Here is a 19490-nt window from a genome sequence, read left to right on the forward strand (position 1 = left end):
AAATCTAAATAAAGTCTATAATTTAGTTTAAAAGCAAACAAAACAAAAAGAAAAAAGAAATGAAAAGAAAACCTCCGCCTGGCCCTTGTGGCTCAGTGGTTGAGCATCGACCTATGAACCAGGAAGTCAGGGTTTGATTCCTGGTCAGGGCACATGCCGGGGTTGCAGGCTCAATCCCCAGCCTGAGGCATGCAGGAAGCACCCGATCAATGATTCTCTCTCATCACTGATGTTTCTCTCTCTCTCTCCCTCTCCCTTCCTCTCTGAAATCAATTTAAAAAAATTTTTAAAAAGAAAAAGAAAACCTCCATTCAGAACAAAAACCCTATCTCAGTACCTAGTGCACATCTTCTGCACAAGTGCCTGCTCTACCAGGAGGTTCCACACCAACCAAGACACACCTTCCAGGGTTGGGCCCCTTTCATTGTTAGAAGGTTCTTCCTTTTGTGGCTTCTCCCTTTGTAACTTCACTCAGTTTAGTTCTTCCTTCTAAGACCCACGCACATTAAGTCTAATTCCTCTTTCACTTGATCTCCACATACTTTATATTCTGCCTCAAGTTTCTCTTTGAAGCCTGACTCACCCAGTTCCCTTCATGTTACACATTATGATTCTTACATCCTTGATTATCCTTGCCACACAACTTCTAAGGTACTCCAGCTTGTCAACAGCCTTCTTAAAATTAATGTTCAGAACGGAACACCGGAGTAGAGCCTATCAAGTGTTTTCTCTTCTTGTGTTTGACACGATGCTCCTCTGCCTAAAATCGTCTGCCCCTTTTCAGCAGCTATATCACATCTATCATGAATCATTTGCTTGTGCTTGTGTGGTATAAATCAATGCCTTATCATTCGATCCTATGACCCTTCCTTCCTCCTCAAAGAATCATACTGGCAAGTGGTCAAGTGAGATATCTGACCAGAGTATTCTTCTGTGAAGAGAGAGACTCGATTACCTGCAAGTTTCATCTGAGCATTAAAAATCTCAACTCACACAGCCACCTAGTCCATTCACACACTTTAAAGCTGAGGTGCATCGGTTCCCAGAAACCAGAGTCAGATCCGGAGTTTCCCAACAGCTCTTGCTGGCCTGGAGTCATCTATTAGGCAAAGCCAACTCATTATGCAAAGCCAACTCATCAATAGGTAAAGCCTTAAATCTGGGCATCAGCTATTTCCTGACCTTTCACCCTCAACATCCCCAAGTTCATATGAAGTCAAAGCATCAGTCATTTTTGTGAGGTGTAAAAAAAACATACACCGCACGTGCACGGGAATGCTCTGAGGTCCGCACTATGCAAAAACGTGAACGTGAAGAGAACGCTTTATCTCTGCTGTTGCATAATGAGCCTTGATAAAAAACAAAACAAAACAAAACATAACAGCTGCGAAGAAGCCTTCCCGTATTTGCTGCTTTGGGCCCAGAGGGTTCCTAGCCAGGAATGGGATGCCAGCAATACTCCCGTCACCTCTGACAACCCCTAAGACGAAACCGAGACCGGAGGCTCCCCCAGGAGTGACGGCGCGGGCGGGTGTCCCCCGGACCCCTCACCTCTCTTGTCCAGGAGCCACATGAAGGCGAAGCAGGGCAGGAAGCCGATGGGCCCCCACAGCACGAGCAGCGCGATGTCCCAGCTGGAGAAGCCGTAGGCCTGGCACGCCGAGTTCTGGATGGGGCCCCAGGTGTTCCAGACCAGGCCCTGCGCGAACCCCAGCAGCGAGAAGAGCAGAAGCACCAGCCAGCGGCGCCCGTACACCCGCCCGAGACCCGGGGCCGCCACGGGCAGCGCCGCCGCCGCCGCCACCTCCCGGCTTCTCCAGGCGGCGCCCGGCGCAGGCCCCGGGCCCGGCCCCAGCAGCGGCTGCCGCTCCTCCTCGCTGCTCCAGCCGGAGCCCATGGCGACGCGCGGCCCGCGGGGCCCCTGCCCAGCGCGGTCCGTGTGGCCGCAGACCAGCCCCGCGCGGAGGCGACGGGAATAGGCGGAGGCCGGAGCTGCTTCGGACGCCCTGGGCCTCCCGGCCGCGCCTGGTGCGCCTGCGCCGCGCGAGCGGGTCCCGGGCTGGGAGGGGTGGCAGGTGCGGCGCGCCTGGAGGAGGCTGGGGTGCCGGAGGGGGACGGCGCCCCGGGTGGGGAAGCGATGGAGAGGAGCTGGCGTCCCAGAAGGAGGACCGTGAGGAATTGGGAAGGCAGGGAGGAGGCGGCTGACCCCGGGAAAATGCCGGAGAGGCTGTATTAGAGGAGGTTGGGCAAAGAACCCGGGTTGCTTGAGGAAGTGTCCAAGTTTTACATCATGTGCCCAGTAAACAACTTGTTGACCTCTAGTCACTTAAGCTAATGCTTGCTTCTATATTGGGTTTCTTTTTATTTTTTGTTTTTGTTTTTTTAACTTCAGAAGTTATAGGGGGCGGTAGAATAAAATTGAGGTGTAGTAGGGACCCAAATGTTGCCACTTGAAAAATAAATTTTTTAATGTACAGTAAGTACTGCCTAGTTTTATCAGCTTTTTGTATTAAAAATCCAATGAGATTATAAACTAGCCAATTTTACTCCTATATAAAAGATAATGTTTCTACTTTTTCCTGTCATCAATAAGCGAGCAATAAAGATATGATCATTAAACTGGAAGATTTGTGCCCTGGCCCGGTGGCCAATTTGGTTGGAGGGTCCTTCTGTATACCAAAAGGTTGCGGGTTCCATTCTGTCAGGGCGCATAACTAGGTTGCAGGTTCATCCAGGGTCTGGGCGCTTACTGGAGGAAGCAGATTTCTTTCTTTCTTTCTTTCTTTCTTTCTTTCTTTCTTTCTTTCTTTCTTTCTTTCTTTCTTTCTTTCTTTCTTTCCTTCTTTCTTTCTCTCTCTCTCTCGCTCTCTCTCTCTCTCTCTCTCTCTCTCTCTCTTTCTCTCCTCTCTCTCTCTCAAATCAATTCTACTAGTATATATCCTCGGCTGAGGGCAAAAAAAAAAAAAAAAAATGCACTGGAAGATTTGTTCCCAAATGACCCAGCTCCATATCCAATTATGATTTTGACCTGAGGAAGAGTAAACGAGAAGGGTGGGGGTTGTTGATCTCTTGATCAAGCTGACGGTTGTTTATTTTGCTGTACAAATCCAGAAGCCTGACAGCTGCCGGTTAGTGCCCTTGAAAACCTTAAGCGATTTGGCGTGACTGGGTGGGGAAATGAGTCACAGGGAGCACAATTAAAGGACATCTGATCGAGGTTCATATTCCCCGGCAGCCACGAAAACCAAATGGAGTCATGTTGCTGCCAGAAGGGCAAAACAGGTGGGAAGGGAAAGGGAGAGAAGAAAGGGAGAGAAGCGTGAGATCTAGTATCCAAGGCTGGTAAGAGAGTTAGCAGAGTAAAGGGACGCAGGGCTACTCCACTGCTCCGAGCGCCACCAAAAAAAAAAAAAGCCAACATCCCCTAAAACTCCAATATAATTGGAGAGAGGAAATCACCAAGGCCGAAAGGAAGGATCTGACTAGAAAACGAGGAGAAGCAGAAACGAAGCCAAGAAAAGACTGCATTGAAAGAAGGATAAAAGCGCGGAAGGCAAAAAGAACCACCACCGAGACCACGTGGTTACATTACAGCTCCGACGGAATCAAAACAAACCTGCGTGGCCCCGCCCAGCGTCGGTCACATGACTCGCACGTGAGCGGCGCTTCCGGAAGAGCCGGTAGCCGGCTGCAGGGCCAGAGCCTTGGCCCCCCTGGGACCCCCCTCACTCTCCACTCCGCGTTTGGGTTTCGGGCGGAGCTGGAGCCGTGCTGGCCATGGCGGCAGGCTCGGGGGCCACCACCGCTACCGGCGCTGCAGCTGGAACCGGAGAGCAGAAAGGTAGGTGCCAGCCTGAGGTCAGGCCCTGGGTGCACCCCTGTGCCAGTTGACTCTCTTGGCACCTCCCATGTGGCCATTTGGTCTAGCTTCTGTCCCAGGCCTCTCTGGTCCTGCAGTGAGCTGTGAGGGAAGTTGTTTTCTAGTGAACGTGGCTGTTCTCAAGTTGTGGCATCCAGATTTTCGATCCTCGCACAGGCCCTATATCCCCGCATCCTACCAGTGCTGTTGCATGCCTGGCGGTGTTTCGAACGTTACAGTGGATTAAAATTAAATGTGTGAAATTGGAGCCCACTCTTGAGGCAAATGGAGATATCTGGGGCCTTTGCGAACAGGGATTATGAGCTTTTGTTTGATTTCGGTGTTTTAAAGAACGGGTGAGGTTTGGAAGCCCATTAGCCTGAGATCCCTGTTAGCATTTATGGAATGGTTGCTCGGTTCCTGGTACCGTTATGGGGACTGCCACAGGACCAGAGACTGTTTATAACAATGCCTTTTCCCAACCGAGTAAAGAGGTATAGAAAGGAAAAACAATGACTAACATATGTGGTAACGTGAATACTGTCAGTAGTACACACTGGGTTAGGTCTGTCACCAGGAGGAGAGATCCCAGTAGGGTGAGATAAATGCTTCAAGGTGGGAATAGTTTGAGGTGGGCCTTTCTGATTGGATGAGATAGTGACAAACTCAGGTGCTAGTAATGGGGAGTCTTTGGAAGACAGCAGGGGACAGGATGGATGTGATTCCGGATAAAAAGTAATTTTTTTTTATTGTCTAAAGTTTTACATATGTCTCCTTTTTCCCCAATTGACCATCCCTCCCCCCAGCCGTTCCCACCTCAGGCAAGCCCCCACCACCCCAGTGTCTGTGTCCATTGGTTATGCTAATATGCATGCATACAAGTCCTTTGTTTGCTTTATAACCCCTCTCCCCTACCATTTGTCTCTAGATCGATCTATTCTTGTTCATCAAATTATGTTGATCGTTATATCCCACATATGAATGAGATCATGTGATATTTATTTATCTTTCTCCAACTGCCTTATTTCGCTTAGCATAATGCTCTCCAGTTCCATGTTGTTGCAAATGGTAAAAGTTCCTTCTTTTTTATAGCCAAATAGTATTTCATTGTGTAGATGTACCACAGTTTTTTAATCTACTCATCTGCTGATGGGCACTTAAGCTATTTCCAAATCTTAGCTATTGTAAATTGTGCTGCTATGAACATAGGGGTGCATATATTATTTCTGATTGGTGTTTCTGATTTCTTGGTATATCTTCCTAGAAGTGAAATTACTGGGTCAAATGGGAGTTCCATTTTTAGTTTTTTTGAGGAAACTCCATACTGTCTTTCACAGTGGCTGCACCAGTCTGCATTCCCTCCAGCAGTGCACGAGGGTTCCTTTTTCATCACATCCTCGCCAGCACTTGTTTGTTGATTTGTTGATGATAGCCATTCTGACAGGTGTGAGATGGCATCGCATTGTTGTTTTGATTTGCATCTCTCAGATGATTAGTGACTTTGAGCATGTTTTCATGTGTCTCTGGGCCTTCTGTATGTCCTCTTTGGAAAAGTGTCTATTTAGGTCCTTTGCCCATTTTTTGATTGGATTGTTTATCTTCCTTTTGTTAAGTTGTATGAGTTCTCTCTAAATGTTGGAGATTAAACCCTTATCATCGGAAATATCATTGGCAAATATGTTCTCCTATGCTTGCAGTGGACTTTCTTATTGTTTTGTTGATGGTTTCTTTTGCTATGCAGAAGCTTTTTATTTTGATGTAGTCCCATTTGTTTATTTTCTCCTTAGTCTCCCTTGCCCTAGGAGCTGTCGGTAAAGATAAGAGGACAATTCTTGAACTTCATCTATTCTTCTGATTCACTGATCCTTCCATTTTCTGGCAAAACCTATACTTTGGATGAATCCAATCTTTTTGCCCTTTTTGCACCTGCACCGATCTGGATTAACTTTGCTGGGAAAAGTCCTGGATAAATTGATGACACTGTAAAATGAAAATGGTCAACCACTTGAAGATTCACTCAGTATGGGCATGAGATCCTTTTTATCCTCTGTTTCTGTGGTGAGCCTTTCTTTTTCCAATGACAATTCCCTAAACTTTCTGTATACTCTCTTCATCTCTTTCTCATTTTCAGCTGATGAGTTCTTTGTAAGTCAGGTCAGTTCTGCATCTAGTCTGTCAACTTTTTCCTCCTTCACTATCAGATCCTTGTCCAGATCATCCACATTTCTCACCTAAACCACTTCAGGTCTTGTACCCCTCCAATCACTTCTCTGTTCAGCAGCAAAAAGGGACACTTCCTTACTTAAAATTCTTCAATGAATTTCATTGCGCTTAGAACTTAGAATAAAATCCAAATTCCTAACCACGGCTTACAAAAATCCTTGGTCTGGGTTGTGTTCTTAAGAACATCTGTCACTTACCCCCTTCCTTTACCCGCTTTTCACATAGCTGGTTCCTTAATCGTCAGGTTTCAGAGTATGTCACCACCTGAGACCTTACTAGAACAAACCTATTTAAAACATTCTTTGTAGTTTTCCACGACCTCTAACCCTAAATGTTCTATACCACAGCATGCTTCTTCCTTTGTTTCACTTATCACAATCTGCAATTACTTGTTTATTTTTTTCCCTCTCATTAGACTTTAAGTACCTTGAGGGCAGGACCTATATCTGTTTTGTTCACCACAAGCAGCAAGTACAATGCCAGGCATAGTGAGCACTTGTTACATATTTGTTGAGGGAATGAATAAGGGAACCCTGTGCCAAGTCCAGAGCAGGAGGGAAAAGAGCTTGGCCTGGTCCAGGAACTGAAAGGAGTTGGTATGAAGAGTGGTGAGAAAAGAAGAAGGATCATAAAGGGCACCTTATACCAAGTTAAAGAGTCTGGACTTTCTATGACAGTGGGAAGCCTTTGAAGAGCTTATCTGGGAGAGTAATATGATCAGATTTAGTTTTAAGGAACATCACTCTGGCTGAAGGATGGAACATAGATTCAAGGGAGAAAGACTAAAGGACAAAGTACTTAATCCCCATTAATTTTAGTTACCTCTGTAAAATGCATAATTATTGTGAAAGTTCAAAATACTTATAGATCATTGAGCACAGTATCTGGCAGGAATTATGTATTTAATAAAGGTAACCATTTGTATTATTAATAGAAAGTGCTGGCATTGCTGACTGATGTTGAAACTGAGAGAAAATAAATTAGAGATATCTGAAAATTTCCAGTCTGAGAAATGACATATAAATTAGGAACCTGAAGAAAAAAGGAGGTGGTTGGGAGAGCACCGTTGAGTTTTCGTATGAATGCATAGAGTTTAGGTTTGGAAGGATACTGCCAAAGAAGATGTCAAGCATGCAGGAGGGGAAGATGAGCTTTTTATTTTTTATGGTATTCACATACCATAAGTTCATCCTTTCAAAGTGTACAGTTCACTGGTTTTTACTATTTTCACAAAGTTGTGCAGCCATCACTACTATAATTTCAGAACATTTTTATTACACCCAAAAGAAACCTGGTACCCATTAGCGTCACTCCCCCTCCACCCCTCTTTCCAACTCCTGGCAACCACTAATCTACTCTCTGTCTCTATGAATTTGCCTATTCTGGACATCCTTCCTATATAATAATCCTATATAATAAAAGGCTAATATGCAAATTGTCCCTTCCACCTGAGTTTCAACCAGGGGGTGGGGCCGGCCCACCAAGGGCAGCCAGATTCCACCTGTGCATGAATTTGTGAGCCAGACCTCTAGTTTCATATAAATGGAATCATAATATGAGGCCTTTTGTGTATGTTTGTTTTCACATAGCATAATGTTTTCAAGGTTCCTCCACATTGTAGCATGTGTCAGTACTTCATTCCTTTTTATGGTTGAATAATATTCCACCTATAGTGTGGATATACCACATTTTATTTATCAGTTCACCAGTTAATGGGCATTTGGGTTTCCACTTTTGGGCTACTATGACTAATGCTGCTATGAACATTCATATGCAAGTTTTTGTATGAGCATATGTTTTCAGTTCTCTTGGTCATAATATCTAAGAGAGGAATTTCTGGGTCATATGATAATTCCATATTTAGCTTTTTGAAGAAACTGGTTATTCTTCATCTCGAAGTCCTAAGGAGCGGGTAAAATGTGATCAGTTTAGGTTCATTCCTGGTAAAAATGTACCATCCTGGTGAGTGATGTTGATAATGGGGGGTGGAGTACGCATGTGTGAGTGGAAGGGGTATGTGTGAAATCTCTATACCTTCCTCTGAATTTTGTTGTAAGCCTAAAACTAATCTAAGTAATAGTCCTAAACAAATAAATATAAAACTACTTTGTTAAGAATCAACTTACTTGTACACATGCATATTAGCATAACCAATGGACACAAACCCTGGGGCGGTGGGGGCTTACCTGGGGTGGGAATGGCCTGGGGGGGGGGTCAATTGGGGGAAAAGGAGATTTATGTAAAACTTTAGACAATAAAAAAAAAAGAATCAACTTAAAATTTGAGTGTAAGATGTTACTTCCAGGATCACACATTGGTTAAAGCATTTAGTGAAATTAAAAATTACAATTCTTTAAATCTGATTCTGTCTTTCAGACTGAGGTTATTATGTTTATTTCTATTAGGCTCTCATAGTTTTAGTTATAGCTAGGTTTATACCTTTGTGAAGAGAATGATTTATTCTTTCTACTGTTCTTTCAGTCTTGCCCAAGGAAATATCTCATTTTAGCATTGTATGGATTTGAGTTTCATATATAGCTGACCCTCCTCTACTAGATTTACTCTCTAGTTAGAGATGCCATACTCTCTGTGTCATTCTTATTCTCACTTTTAAAAAAAAGGTCAGGGGGAGGCACAAGATTTTAAAGAAAAACAAACACCTGTATGATAAAGAGTAAAAAATTAATATGTAGGTAAAGTACTTCATACTTGATAATGATGAATATTAGAAAAAGACTAGTATTGATTTTTTAATAGTAGTAAAAAAACAAATAATATAAAGTTTGTCACCTTTGACATTTTCAAGAGTACAGTTCAGTAGTGTTAAGTATATTCACATTATTGTGAAACAGATCTCCAGAACCTTTCATCATGCAAATCTGAAACTCCCTGTCCCCCTGACCCCCACACTCCTGCTCCCATCAGCCCTGGTAACTGTCAATCTACTTTCTGTTCCTGCGAATTTGCCTATATTAGTTCTTTTGTATAAGTGAAATAATACAGTATTTATCTTTTTGTGACTGGTTTCTTTCACTTGGATAATGTCCTCAAGGTTCACCCATGTTGTAGCATGTGACCGGATTTCTTTCCTTTTTAAGGCTGAATAAAATTCCACTGTATGTGTAAATATTTTGCTTGTCCATTCATCTCTCAATGGACATTTGGGTTACTTCCGTTGTTGGCTATTGTGAATAGTGCTGCTGTGAATATGGATGTGCAGATATCTTTTCATGACTCTCCTGCTGAATATTTTTGATGAAAATTGAGATAAAATAACCAGGTGGTGTTTTTGTTGTTTGGTTTTTTTTTTTGGATTATGAAAAATTTATGTAGTGAAATCTGAAGAGATGAAAACATTTTGGTAGAAATTTAAAAAATATTTTGGAACATTTTGAAGAGCTTTATTGAGACACCATTTTTTCTAGTACTAACTTCACTTAAAATATAGATTTACTATTCCTTGCTTTAGGTTTAAGACCAGTATTACTTTTGAACTTATATCTAGTATTTATGAGCCAGTTTCTGGTTAATGAATGGATTAAAGTAAGGAAGAGGGGTAACTGGGCAAAAGTGTTAAGTGTAAGAAGATGGGACGAGGATGGTAGCTGTCCAGCATGTTACTGTCTCCCATCCCCAGGTGAACTTGCTTGGGAGTTCACTACCACATCAAGTGTTGTTATTGGCAAGATGAAGTCATAACAGCTCAACATTTCTGCTTGTGGTATCTTCAGTGGCACCATCTTCTAGGCCTTGAAATTCAAAGGGTTTTTAAACTATACATCAGTTTACTTAACCATTATGTTACGTTTCAGGAGAATTATCTTAGTTTGTATTGACATTTTAAAATAGTGACTATAAAATGAAAAATTACCTTTGGTGTAAATTTTACCATTTGGTATTTAGTCATTTTGTTAAGTAGTACTTGCATAATTCCATTAGTGTTCAGTATTTTTCTGACATGGCCCAATGTTCATGATTTGTTACCCTAATATCTACCATTTCTAATATCTACCATTCCAGAGGTTTTAAAGTTTCCTGTATGTATATACAGTAGTTGTCAGACTGATGAAACCGTCATAGGTGTGTGTGTGTGTGTGTGTGTGTGTGTGTGTGTGTGTATATATATATATATATATATCATGTGTGTATATGTATGTGTGTGTATGTATATACATATACATTATATCTATATATATCTATCTACATATATATATATATGTACTGTACCACTCCAGTGATTCTGTGTATTGTAACTTTTTTTAAAACATATTTTTATTGATTTCAGAGAGGAAGGGAAAGGGAGTGAGATAGAAACATCAATGATGAGAATCATTGATTGGCTGCCTCCTGCACGCCCCCCGACTGGGGTTGGAGCCCACAACCTGGGCATGTGCCCTTGACCAGAATCAAACCCAGGATCCTTCAGTCCACAGGCAGACGCTCTATCCACTGAGCCAAACCAGCTAGAGCTGTATTGTAACTTTTGACTTACTCTGATATCACCTTCTGAAAGTTTTTGAATAAGATTGAAAACTATTAAATTTAATAGTTCTTAAATTTTTTATTAAAATTATATGTGAGTTCATTTTAATTTCAGGATCTTTGTCTTTGTTGTATTCTATTAACATTAGGAGAGTATTCTGGAAACGTGTTACACACAGACCCAGGTAAAGGTCCCTGACTGAAAATCTACCTCTATAAGCAGAGGGCAGGGAAAGCCTGAATGCTACCAGGTACAGAAAATTACTTTATGTGCTCAGAACTATGGCCTGTTCCAGGAACCAGCACCAAGTGGGAGGCAGGGGAGGGGTGCTGACTTACATCAGAATGAACATGGGTTACAATCAGACGGCCTCTAAGGGGGGTCTGTGCTAAGCAATCTCTGTTCTGGCCCATGTCCAGCTCTCAGGTCCTGCAGTGGTCACATCATGGAGCAGTCTCTCCTCCACAACGTGGTACATTTTCCGCATTCTTGTCTTGAATTCTAAATCTCAGATACAAATCCACACCAGCTATTGGCTGAAGCCAAATTGCTAACAAATTCAGAGAAATTAGATTTCAAATTATCTTGTACTTTCCATTAACTAAAGAAAAAAATTACTGAGAAAAAGGCAATTTGCTTTTTGATGGTGTGTCATTCTCTCCAAGAAATTAGTTATTAACCAAGCTGTAATAAATTGTCTGAATAACATGCTACATTTAGAGGGAAGAGAGACTGTTGTGCAACACCTAGATCCCTGATCTGCTTTTTCAGCAGTTTCTAAGCCATCTAATTAGACGTTGCTGCTTCCTAGAATTTTAGACTTAAACACACTTATCCTTTAAAGGCTGTCAAGGTTGCTTCACAATTTATATAGCTCTTTGCAAATACTGTTGGCATGGAGTAACTGGTGCATCTCTAAGCTGCTTAATTAATAAAGTATAGATTGCATTCTTCTGAAAGGAAATTGTAATACTTAAATTTGTTAATTTAATGACCTGGTTCATTGTTGACTAAACTATCAGAAACCAAAGTAGTTTTATCTCACAACCAGCTGGTTGTCTTATTTCACTGATAGGCCTGAAATTCTGTAAATATGCTGATTTCCTATTACAGGGAGCATCCTATTGCTCTGCACTGTATACGTTTTATAGCACTTTTCATTCATTTAGCAAATATTGGAACATTTAATCTATTCCAATCACTGGGCCAGGTGTTTTAGTTTTTAGAGTCTCCTATTTAATAATTTCTGGGATTTTTTTAAGATCAGATCATTAAATAGTTTTAAAATTTTTAACATTATGTTAGAGAGAAATGTACTTATTTTCTTTGAAACGGTTCTGTCAAAACACTAGACATGTTTTGGGAACTTTCAAGCCATATGATCTATCACCTCTGATTTAAGATAAGCAGAATTAATAAAAACCCAACCCCAAACAGACTGGTGCTTCTATTTATCTCTGTCCTTCAAATTCCTAGAAGTAAAATGTTCAAAGCTTGAATATCTTACAACCTTAGAACTGACAGAATGCTACAGTGGGTTAGACCAGCCATGATTCATCCAACTTAAGCCACAGGGCACTTTATAGGAATGTTAAAAAAAAAAATTAACTTAGTAAAGTATAAAGATCTTATTGGTTTTATTCAAAGATTCATGAGTCGGGCAGCATCCCATCTAGCAGATAGAAAGGAGCTCCAAGAAGCTGTACAAAATGAAAGACTTTTATAGGCACAGGGGAGTGGGAACAGGAAGTTACACTAGCAAAACGTGGATTGGCTGTGGCAAGGTCATTTTCCTTTAGAGATGTCAGGGTCTATCAGGGTCATTTTCCTTTAGAGATCTCAGGGTCTGTCAGGCAGATTGCCTTGCTAGTACTAACCAGGTGATTCTTGATTGGTTCAATATTCCATTTCTATGAGAGCTGAAACTTTAATTAAGTTTGAGGTTGGTGACTTGGGGCTTAACATAAGCAACTCCATTTTGAGCCTGGTGTCTTGTTTTCTAACAGAGAATATATGGTTGTCCTTGAAAACGATAGCTTCAGAAGGCGAGATGTTATACCAGTTATGAGCTAATAACAGTGTATTGACTATAAGAGTTAATTTTTTTAATATGAAAGGATTCAGGAAGTGGAATTTGGCTGGTGGCCCAGTGGCACAAAGATGGACATCTTTGCGTTCTTTCAGCTGACATTGCAATTTCCTGGGCTGTTCTTTTATCTCTCGTGATGGCTAACCCTTATGTCTGTTTCCCAAGCCAAAGATAGGAGAGGAGGATAAGGGGAAAAAGGATGACTCGCAACTTCCAGATGTATCTCTGCAAAGGTGGTCTAAGAAATGTAATTTTTCAGCTACTCCCAATGACCAAAGTTCTGCTAGGAAGGAAGAAGAGAATGGTAAGTTAGGCAGCCAGCAGCCTCTACTATTAACACCTCCCCCAACACATATACGATGCACGAACCAAACCATTCCTCCCTCCCCAACAGCTCATACGGATTTATTATCTATCAGTCGATCTAAAGCTTTCCTGCACCTATTTATCTTTTCAGCTTATATTATCTCTCCTGAGATTTTGGTGCCAGTGTAAGCCCCTCCGTTTTAATTCTCTGGTATCAGGATTGTGCAGTGGAAAGAGCCCTGGACTGGGAATCGGGAATGGGACCTATAGTTTCAGTTCATCAACAGGGTGTTGCCCTTTGACATCTGAGCTTCCATTTCTTCAGGTAGTGGTAATAAAATATCTCCTCTGCCTTCTTAGAGGATCAGATGTGCATTTTTATTTCAATGTATATAGAACTATGTGGCATATTTCTCCATCTTTACCATCTCTGCCTTCCTCATTGCCACTTCTTGTTCAGGGCCTTGTTATCACACTTCTCTCTTGGCTATTGCAATAGTTCTCTGAGTCAATTCCAGTCCTTACAACTCTACAGATTTATACATAGCTCTCATTTTTATTGTTTTTTTTTTTTAATTTCTTTATTGATTAAGGTGTCACATATTTGTCCTCATCCCCCCATTCCCATCCCACACCCCTCCCCATGGATGCCCCAACCCTCTGTTGAACTTAAGCATTGGTTAGGCTCATATGCATGCACACAAGACCTTTGGTTGATCTCTCCCCCCTCCCCCCACCCTCCCCTATCCTCCCTCTGAGGCCCGATAGTCCGATCGATGCCTCCTTGTTTCTGGTTCTGTTCTTGTTCATCAGTCTATGTTGTTCATCCTTTCCTCTAGATGAGCGAAATCATGTGTCACTAGAAATATACTTATAAGAATTGAATGTGCGACGAGCAATAATAGTTATGCTGACAGGCAAATGAATCAGTCTGTAGTGAGTTTCTTTCTGGTCCAACAGTTCTTTTGAGACCCAATATCAATGTCCACCAGTTCCTTATGAGTACATGTCTGCACTGACCCCTCAGCTCTGGATGGTGGACAAATGGTGGTAATGCAGGTCCGACTCCCTCTGGTTTGGTCTCGGCCGGATCCAGGGGCACGGCTTCACCCGGATCCAGGGGCCCACGGCCTCACCCGGACCCGGGATCCAGCCTCACCCGGATCTAGGGGCACACGGCCTCGCCCAGACCCAGGATTCAGCTTCATCCGGACCCAGGGGCGCATGGCCTCACCCGGACCCAGGGGCGCGTGGCCTCTCCCAGACCCAGGGTCGCGTGGCCTCACCCGGATCCAGGGGCCCACGGCCTCACCCGGACCCGGGACCCAGGCTCACCCGGATCCAGGGGCCCACGGCCTCATCCGGACCCGGGGCCAGACTCACCCGGATCCAGGGACCCACGGCCTCACCCGGACCCGGGACCCAGGCTCACCCGGATCCAGGGGCCCACGGCCTCACCCGGACCCCGGGCCAGGCTCACCCGGATCCAGGGGCCCACGGCCTCACCCGGACCCGGGGCCAGGCTCACCCGGATCCAGGGGCCCACGGCCTCACCCAGACCCGGGACCCAGGCTCACCCGGATCCAGGGGCCCACGGCCTCACCCGGACCCGGGGCCAGGCTCACCCGGATCCAGGGGCCCACGGCCTCACCCGGACCCGGGGCCATGCTCACCCGGACCCGGGACCCAGGCTCACCCGGATCCAGGGGCCCACGGCCTCACCCGGACCCGGGGCCAGGCTCACCCGGATCCAGGGGCCCACGGCCTCACCCGGACCCGGGGCCAGGCTCACCCGGATCCAGGGGCCCACGGCCTCACCCGGACCCGGGGCCAGGCTCACCCGGATCCAGGGGCCCACGGCCTCACCTGGACCCGGGGCCAGGCTCACCCGGATCCAGGGGCCCACGGCCTCACCCGGACCCGGGGCCAGGCTCACCCGGATCCAGGGGCACACGGCCTCAACCGGACCCGGGACCCAGCCTCACCCGGATCCAGGGGCACACGGCCTCGCCCAGACCCAGGATTCAGCCTCACCCGGACCCAGGGGCGCATGGCCTTGCCCGGACCCAGGGGCACGTGGCCTCACCTGGACCCGGGGCCCAGCCTCACCCTGATCCAGTTCCCAGCCTCACCCGGACCCAGGGGCACGCGGCTTCACCCGGATCCGGGACCCAGCGGGGTTTCATCTTCTTGATCCCAATTCCTGTTGGTCAATTCCCTCTCAGCAATTCCTTCGGCCATTTTCTCAGAGTTCCAGGGCAGCCACCGCAGAACTCGTTGGGCGGCGGGCTCAGCGAAGCTCCGGTGTGCCCGGTGCACGGCGGCGGGCTGGTCCGGGGTGGCTGCGTCGGCCCTTGGGTCTGCAGTGGTGGCCGGTCGCCGAGCGTGCGCACCTGGCCGCTTCCGGGGCGTTGAGATTCTTGAAGGACTCGGAGGTCAGCAAGCGCGTAGTCTCCCACCCCATGTCTCCCAGGGGCTCGTCTGTCCATGCTCGGCAGCGAGTGAAGCCTTCCCCTCAGCCGGAGACCGCTGGGGGAACTGCGCCGAGCACGATCCAGGCCGCCATTGTGTCGCCTGAGCCGTAGTTTTTAAAGTGTGGTCTTTGGGTCACCGGCATCAGCTTCATCCCGCGTACCCCTCTCTTTTATTCTAGTTGTAGAGCATCTGCTCAGTCAGCCCTCCGGTGGTTCTGGATGGTGTCTGCTCTGCTCTCCCGTCGTAGTCTCAAAATTGTTGTGGTAGGCAGCAATCAGGCTTCTGCCCTATGCCTCCATCTTGGTCCTTGTTTGTATAGTTAAGTCTTGATTGTTGTTGGTGTCACTGGGAGGAATTGTCCTCCAGGCCAATTGGCCGTGCGGACCCTCTGTGTCTATAAAGGAAGAGTTGCTGTGCCGGAGACACGTTTATGTGCCGGGTCTTGGTGCAGCAAGGCTTTGGCGCTCCCTGCGTCTGCCTCTTGAATGTGTCCCTTATGGGAGTGGTTGAAATCTGGTGTCATCTCACACCGACCACTAGATGCCTTCGTTTCTGGGTCTCCAATGGAGTGTAGGTCAGCTACTGCCTGTGGCCCCTCAGCATGAATTACAGCATCCCTTATATTCGTGACCTGTTTCGGTGTCTTCCCCTTTTGGCTGCCTCCCTATCGCTCAGCTTCCCCAATCTCCCTAGGTGGTCTCTCTTGATACCCCCCTTTGTGGGCTGAGTGCAAAGTCTTGGTGTTGTTAAGCCTTGATTGCTGTTGGTACACTGGGAGGATGTGACCTCCAGTCCAATTGGCTGTGAGGATCAGCTGTGTCTATGCCGGGAGACAGCCCCATTCAACTAGACTTGCAAAATTGTAAAAGCCTCTGTGTTCAGCTTGGATGGGGCGGAGTTACAGGGCGGAGCCTACCGCCTTGGCTTCCCGTCAGCCCCGCCCTATGAGGTTCCTGTGTCCCTCTGTACTCCCAGCAAACACCTCTGAGAGAAAAGCGCCCTGGAGTTTCGCGCGCTGCCAAACAGTCTAGTCTCTCCCCCAATGAATCTGGATTCCCAGATTCTCGCCCGGAACTGGGTTTCCGTGTAGTCAGAATTGGGGCTCACTGCAGTCTGGTGCTTTTGTCTCCTTCCCTCCAGGGTGATTCAGCGGCACAGTCAACAGCCCATCCTCCGCGCACAATCCCGTGCGCGCCTCCGGTGCTCTGCTCTTCGCCGCCTCTCTGCACCTCTGCCCCACAGCCCAGCTTTCCCCAGCATGAGCCTGGCTTCCCCGGGTCTTTCCCGGAACTGGGGTTCAGTGCAGTTGGAACTGGGGGTTCAGCACAGTCCGGAGCCCTTGTCTCCTTCCCGCTAGGGCAATCCAGCGGCACAGGCAACAGACCCTCCTCTGCGCACATTCCCGTGCGCGGCTCCGGCGCAACTCCTCCGTGTCTCCGCCCCACAGCCCAGACTCCCCCAGCATGAGCCCGGCTTCCCAGGGTTTCGCCCGGAACTGGGGTTCAGTGCAGTCGGAGCTGGGGTTCAGCACAATCTGGCGCTTTTATCTCCTTCCCGCCAGAGAACGCCAGCCCGGCCGTCAGCCGCCCCTTCCTCTCCGGCTCCGTCTTCCCCGCACGCGCGCGGGCTCGTGTCTCCGCCCGTGTCTCCATACCTCAAGCTTTTACGGCTTCCCTGATTTTCCTTGTGGTCCTCTCTTTCCTTCTAATTGTGGGCATTTCAGTCAGCCAGCTTTCCTGTGGTTCTGGATGATGTCCGTTTTGATTTTTAGTTGTGTTTTTGAAATTGTTGTGCCCGGCTGTAGGTTAGGTGTTTAACCTATGCCGCCATCTTGGTTTCTCCCCTCATTTTTATTGTTACTGGACATATGTACCATGGGGGAAATATTTAGTTATACTTTTTACTCTTAGACACTAGGTTTATATTTTCCGATTTATTTTGCGGTAGTAGATATTTTATATGTATGTACATACATATATTACAAATGTATATCTCATGATTATTTTGTTAAAAGTAAATTCCTGAGTTACTAGGTTAGTGGGTGTTTCTTTGAGACTTCTGCTTCATTGTCCCAGTTATTTCTCAAAGGATAGTTCTAATTTTTATGCCACAAATGAGAGAGTATTATGAATGTATTAATAGCTTTTCATACATAGTCTAGCAAAACTTTAAAAATATATAATAGCCCTAGCTGGTTTGGCTTAGCAGATAGAGCGTCGACCTACAGACTGAAGGGTTCTGGGTTTGATTCCAGTCAAGGTCATATGCCTGGGTTTCAGGCTCCATCCCCAGTGTGGGGCGTGCAGGAGGCAGCTGATCAATGATTCTCTCTCATCATTGATGTTTCTTTCTCCCTTTCCCTCTCCTTTCCTCTCTGAAATCAATAAAAATATATTTTTAAAAATTGTTTTAAAATATAATAAAAATGCAGCTTGTCCATTTTCACGCACATGGAATCTGGCCCTACAAGTCCTGGAAGATTTGGTGCACTGCAATCTGGTAACCTTGTATGGATAGGCCAGTATGAGTTCAGACCTTAAATGTGCATTTATCATACATGTCAAAAGTGGTAAACATCTCAAGGAAAGATAGAAACATTTTTTTATTCCTCATAACATCCTGTTTTCTTTAACAGGGTACTTCAAGGTCATTTGAAGATAAAGTTGGGGCCTGGCTGCTATGGCTCAGTGTTTGAGCATCGACCTATGAACCAGGTGGTTATAGTTCGATTCCTGGTCAGGGCACATTGCCGAGATTGCAGGCTCGATCCACAGTATATGGGGCGTGCAGGAGTCAGCCAATCAATGATTCTCTCTCATCATTGATGTTTCTTTTTTTTTCTTGTAACAGCTTTATTGAGATATAATTCACATACCACACAATTCACCTATTTAAAATGTATAATTCAATAGTTTTTAGTATATGTAGAGTTGTGCAACCACTAATCTACTTTCTATTTCTATGGATTTTCCCTATTCTGGACATTTCATATCAATGAAATCAGACAATATGTGGTGTTTTATGACTGACTGACTTTCACTTAGCATAATGTTTTCTTCAAAAGTTCACCTATGTTGTACTATGTATTAGTACCTTGTTTCTTTTTTTTTTTTCTTTGTTGACTAAGGTGTTACATATGTGTCCTTACCGCCCCCCCCCATTGCCCTCCAACCCCCCAGTCATGCCCTCACCCCCCTGGTGTCTGTGTCCATTAGTTAGGCTTATATGCATGCATACAAGTCCTTTGGTTGATCTCGCCCCCTTACCCCCACCCTCTCCTACCTTCCCTCTGAGGTTTGATGGTGTGATTGATGCTTCTCTGTCTCTGGACCTGTTTTAGTTAATCAGTTTATGTTGTTCATTATATCCCACAAATGAGTGAGATCATGTGATATTTATATTTCTCTGACTCTGACTGGCTTATTTCACTTAGCATAATGCTCTCTAGTTCCATCCATGCTGTTGCAAATGGTCAGAATTCCTTCTTTTTTACAGTAGCGTAGTATTTGTGTAGATGTACCACAAGTGCTGACAAGGATGCGGAGAAAAAGGAACCCTCTTGCACTGATGGTGGGAATGCAAACTGGTGCAGCCACTGTGGAGAACAGTATGGAGTTTCCTCAAAAACCTAAAAACGGAACTCCCGTTTGACCCAGTGATCCCACTTCCAGGAATATATCCCAGAAACTAGAACCACCAATCAGAAAGGATATATGCACTTCTATGTCCATAGCAGCACAGTTTACCATAGCTAAGATTTGGAATCATCATTGATGTTTCTATCTCTCTCCCTCTCCCTTCCTCTCTGAAATAAATAAAAATATATTTTAAAATCAAAATAAATAAATCAATATTTTAAAAAGATAGAGTTGGGGCTTTTTTTACATCGAGACCTAAGAGTGTCTCTCCTTCCTCCCTCCATGTAGTCCCCAGCTCTTCTACCTGCCCTTACCTCTCTAAGCTTCCATACCGATTTCCTCCTCACTTGGAAGCCCTGAGTATGGAGAAGGTGACACACTGTTATCAAATGTCAGCTGTTGAAGGCTTAGAGCTTG

General features: G+C 45.3%; 2 protein-coding genes across 3 annotated transcripts in view; one reads left to right on the plus strand and one right to left on the minus strand.

Moving 5' to 3' along the window:
* SLC49A4 (solute carrier family 49 member 4) overlaps nt 1-2029 on the minus strand; it is an 89917-nt gene extending 87888 nt beyond the window's left edge. Inside the window, exon 1 of the mRNA XM_079762161.1 lies at nt 1552-2029. Coding sequence (XP_079618287.1) covers nt 1552-1897 — 346 coding nt within the window. The 5' untranslated portion in view covers nt 1898-2029. The remainder of the gene's footprint in view (nt 1-1551) is intronic.
* A 1733-nt stretch (nt 2030-3762) lies between these two features.
* HSPBAP1 (HSPB1 associated protein 1) overlaps nt 3763-19490 on the plus strand; it is a 43379-nt gene continuing 27651 nt past the window's right edge. The window contains exons 1-2 of one of the 2 annotated variants that reach the window (XM_079764913.1): nt 11981-12958; nt 18071-18149. In XM_079764913.1, coding sequence (XP_079621039.1) covers nt 18141-18149 — 9 coding nt within the window. In that variant the 5' untranslated portion in view covers nt 11981-12958; nt 18071-18140. Of the gene's footprint in view, nt 3842-11980; nt 12959-18070; nt 18150-19490 lie in introns of those variants that run through there. The other variant, XM_079764915.1, reaches the window with a different exon arrangement.

This window comes from Cnephaeus nilssonii (assembly GCF_951640355.1).
Source record: "Cnephaeus nilssonii genome assembly, chromosome: 3".
In the NCBI taxonomy this organism is placed as follows: domain Eukaryota; kingdom Metazoa; phylum Chordata; class Mammalia; order Chiroptera; family Vespertilionidae; genus Cnephaeus; species Cnephaeus nilssonii.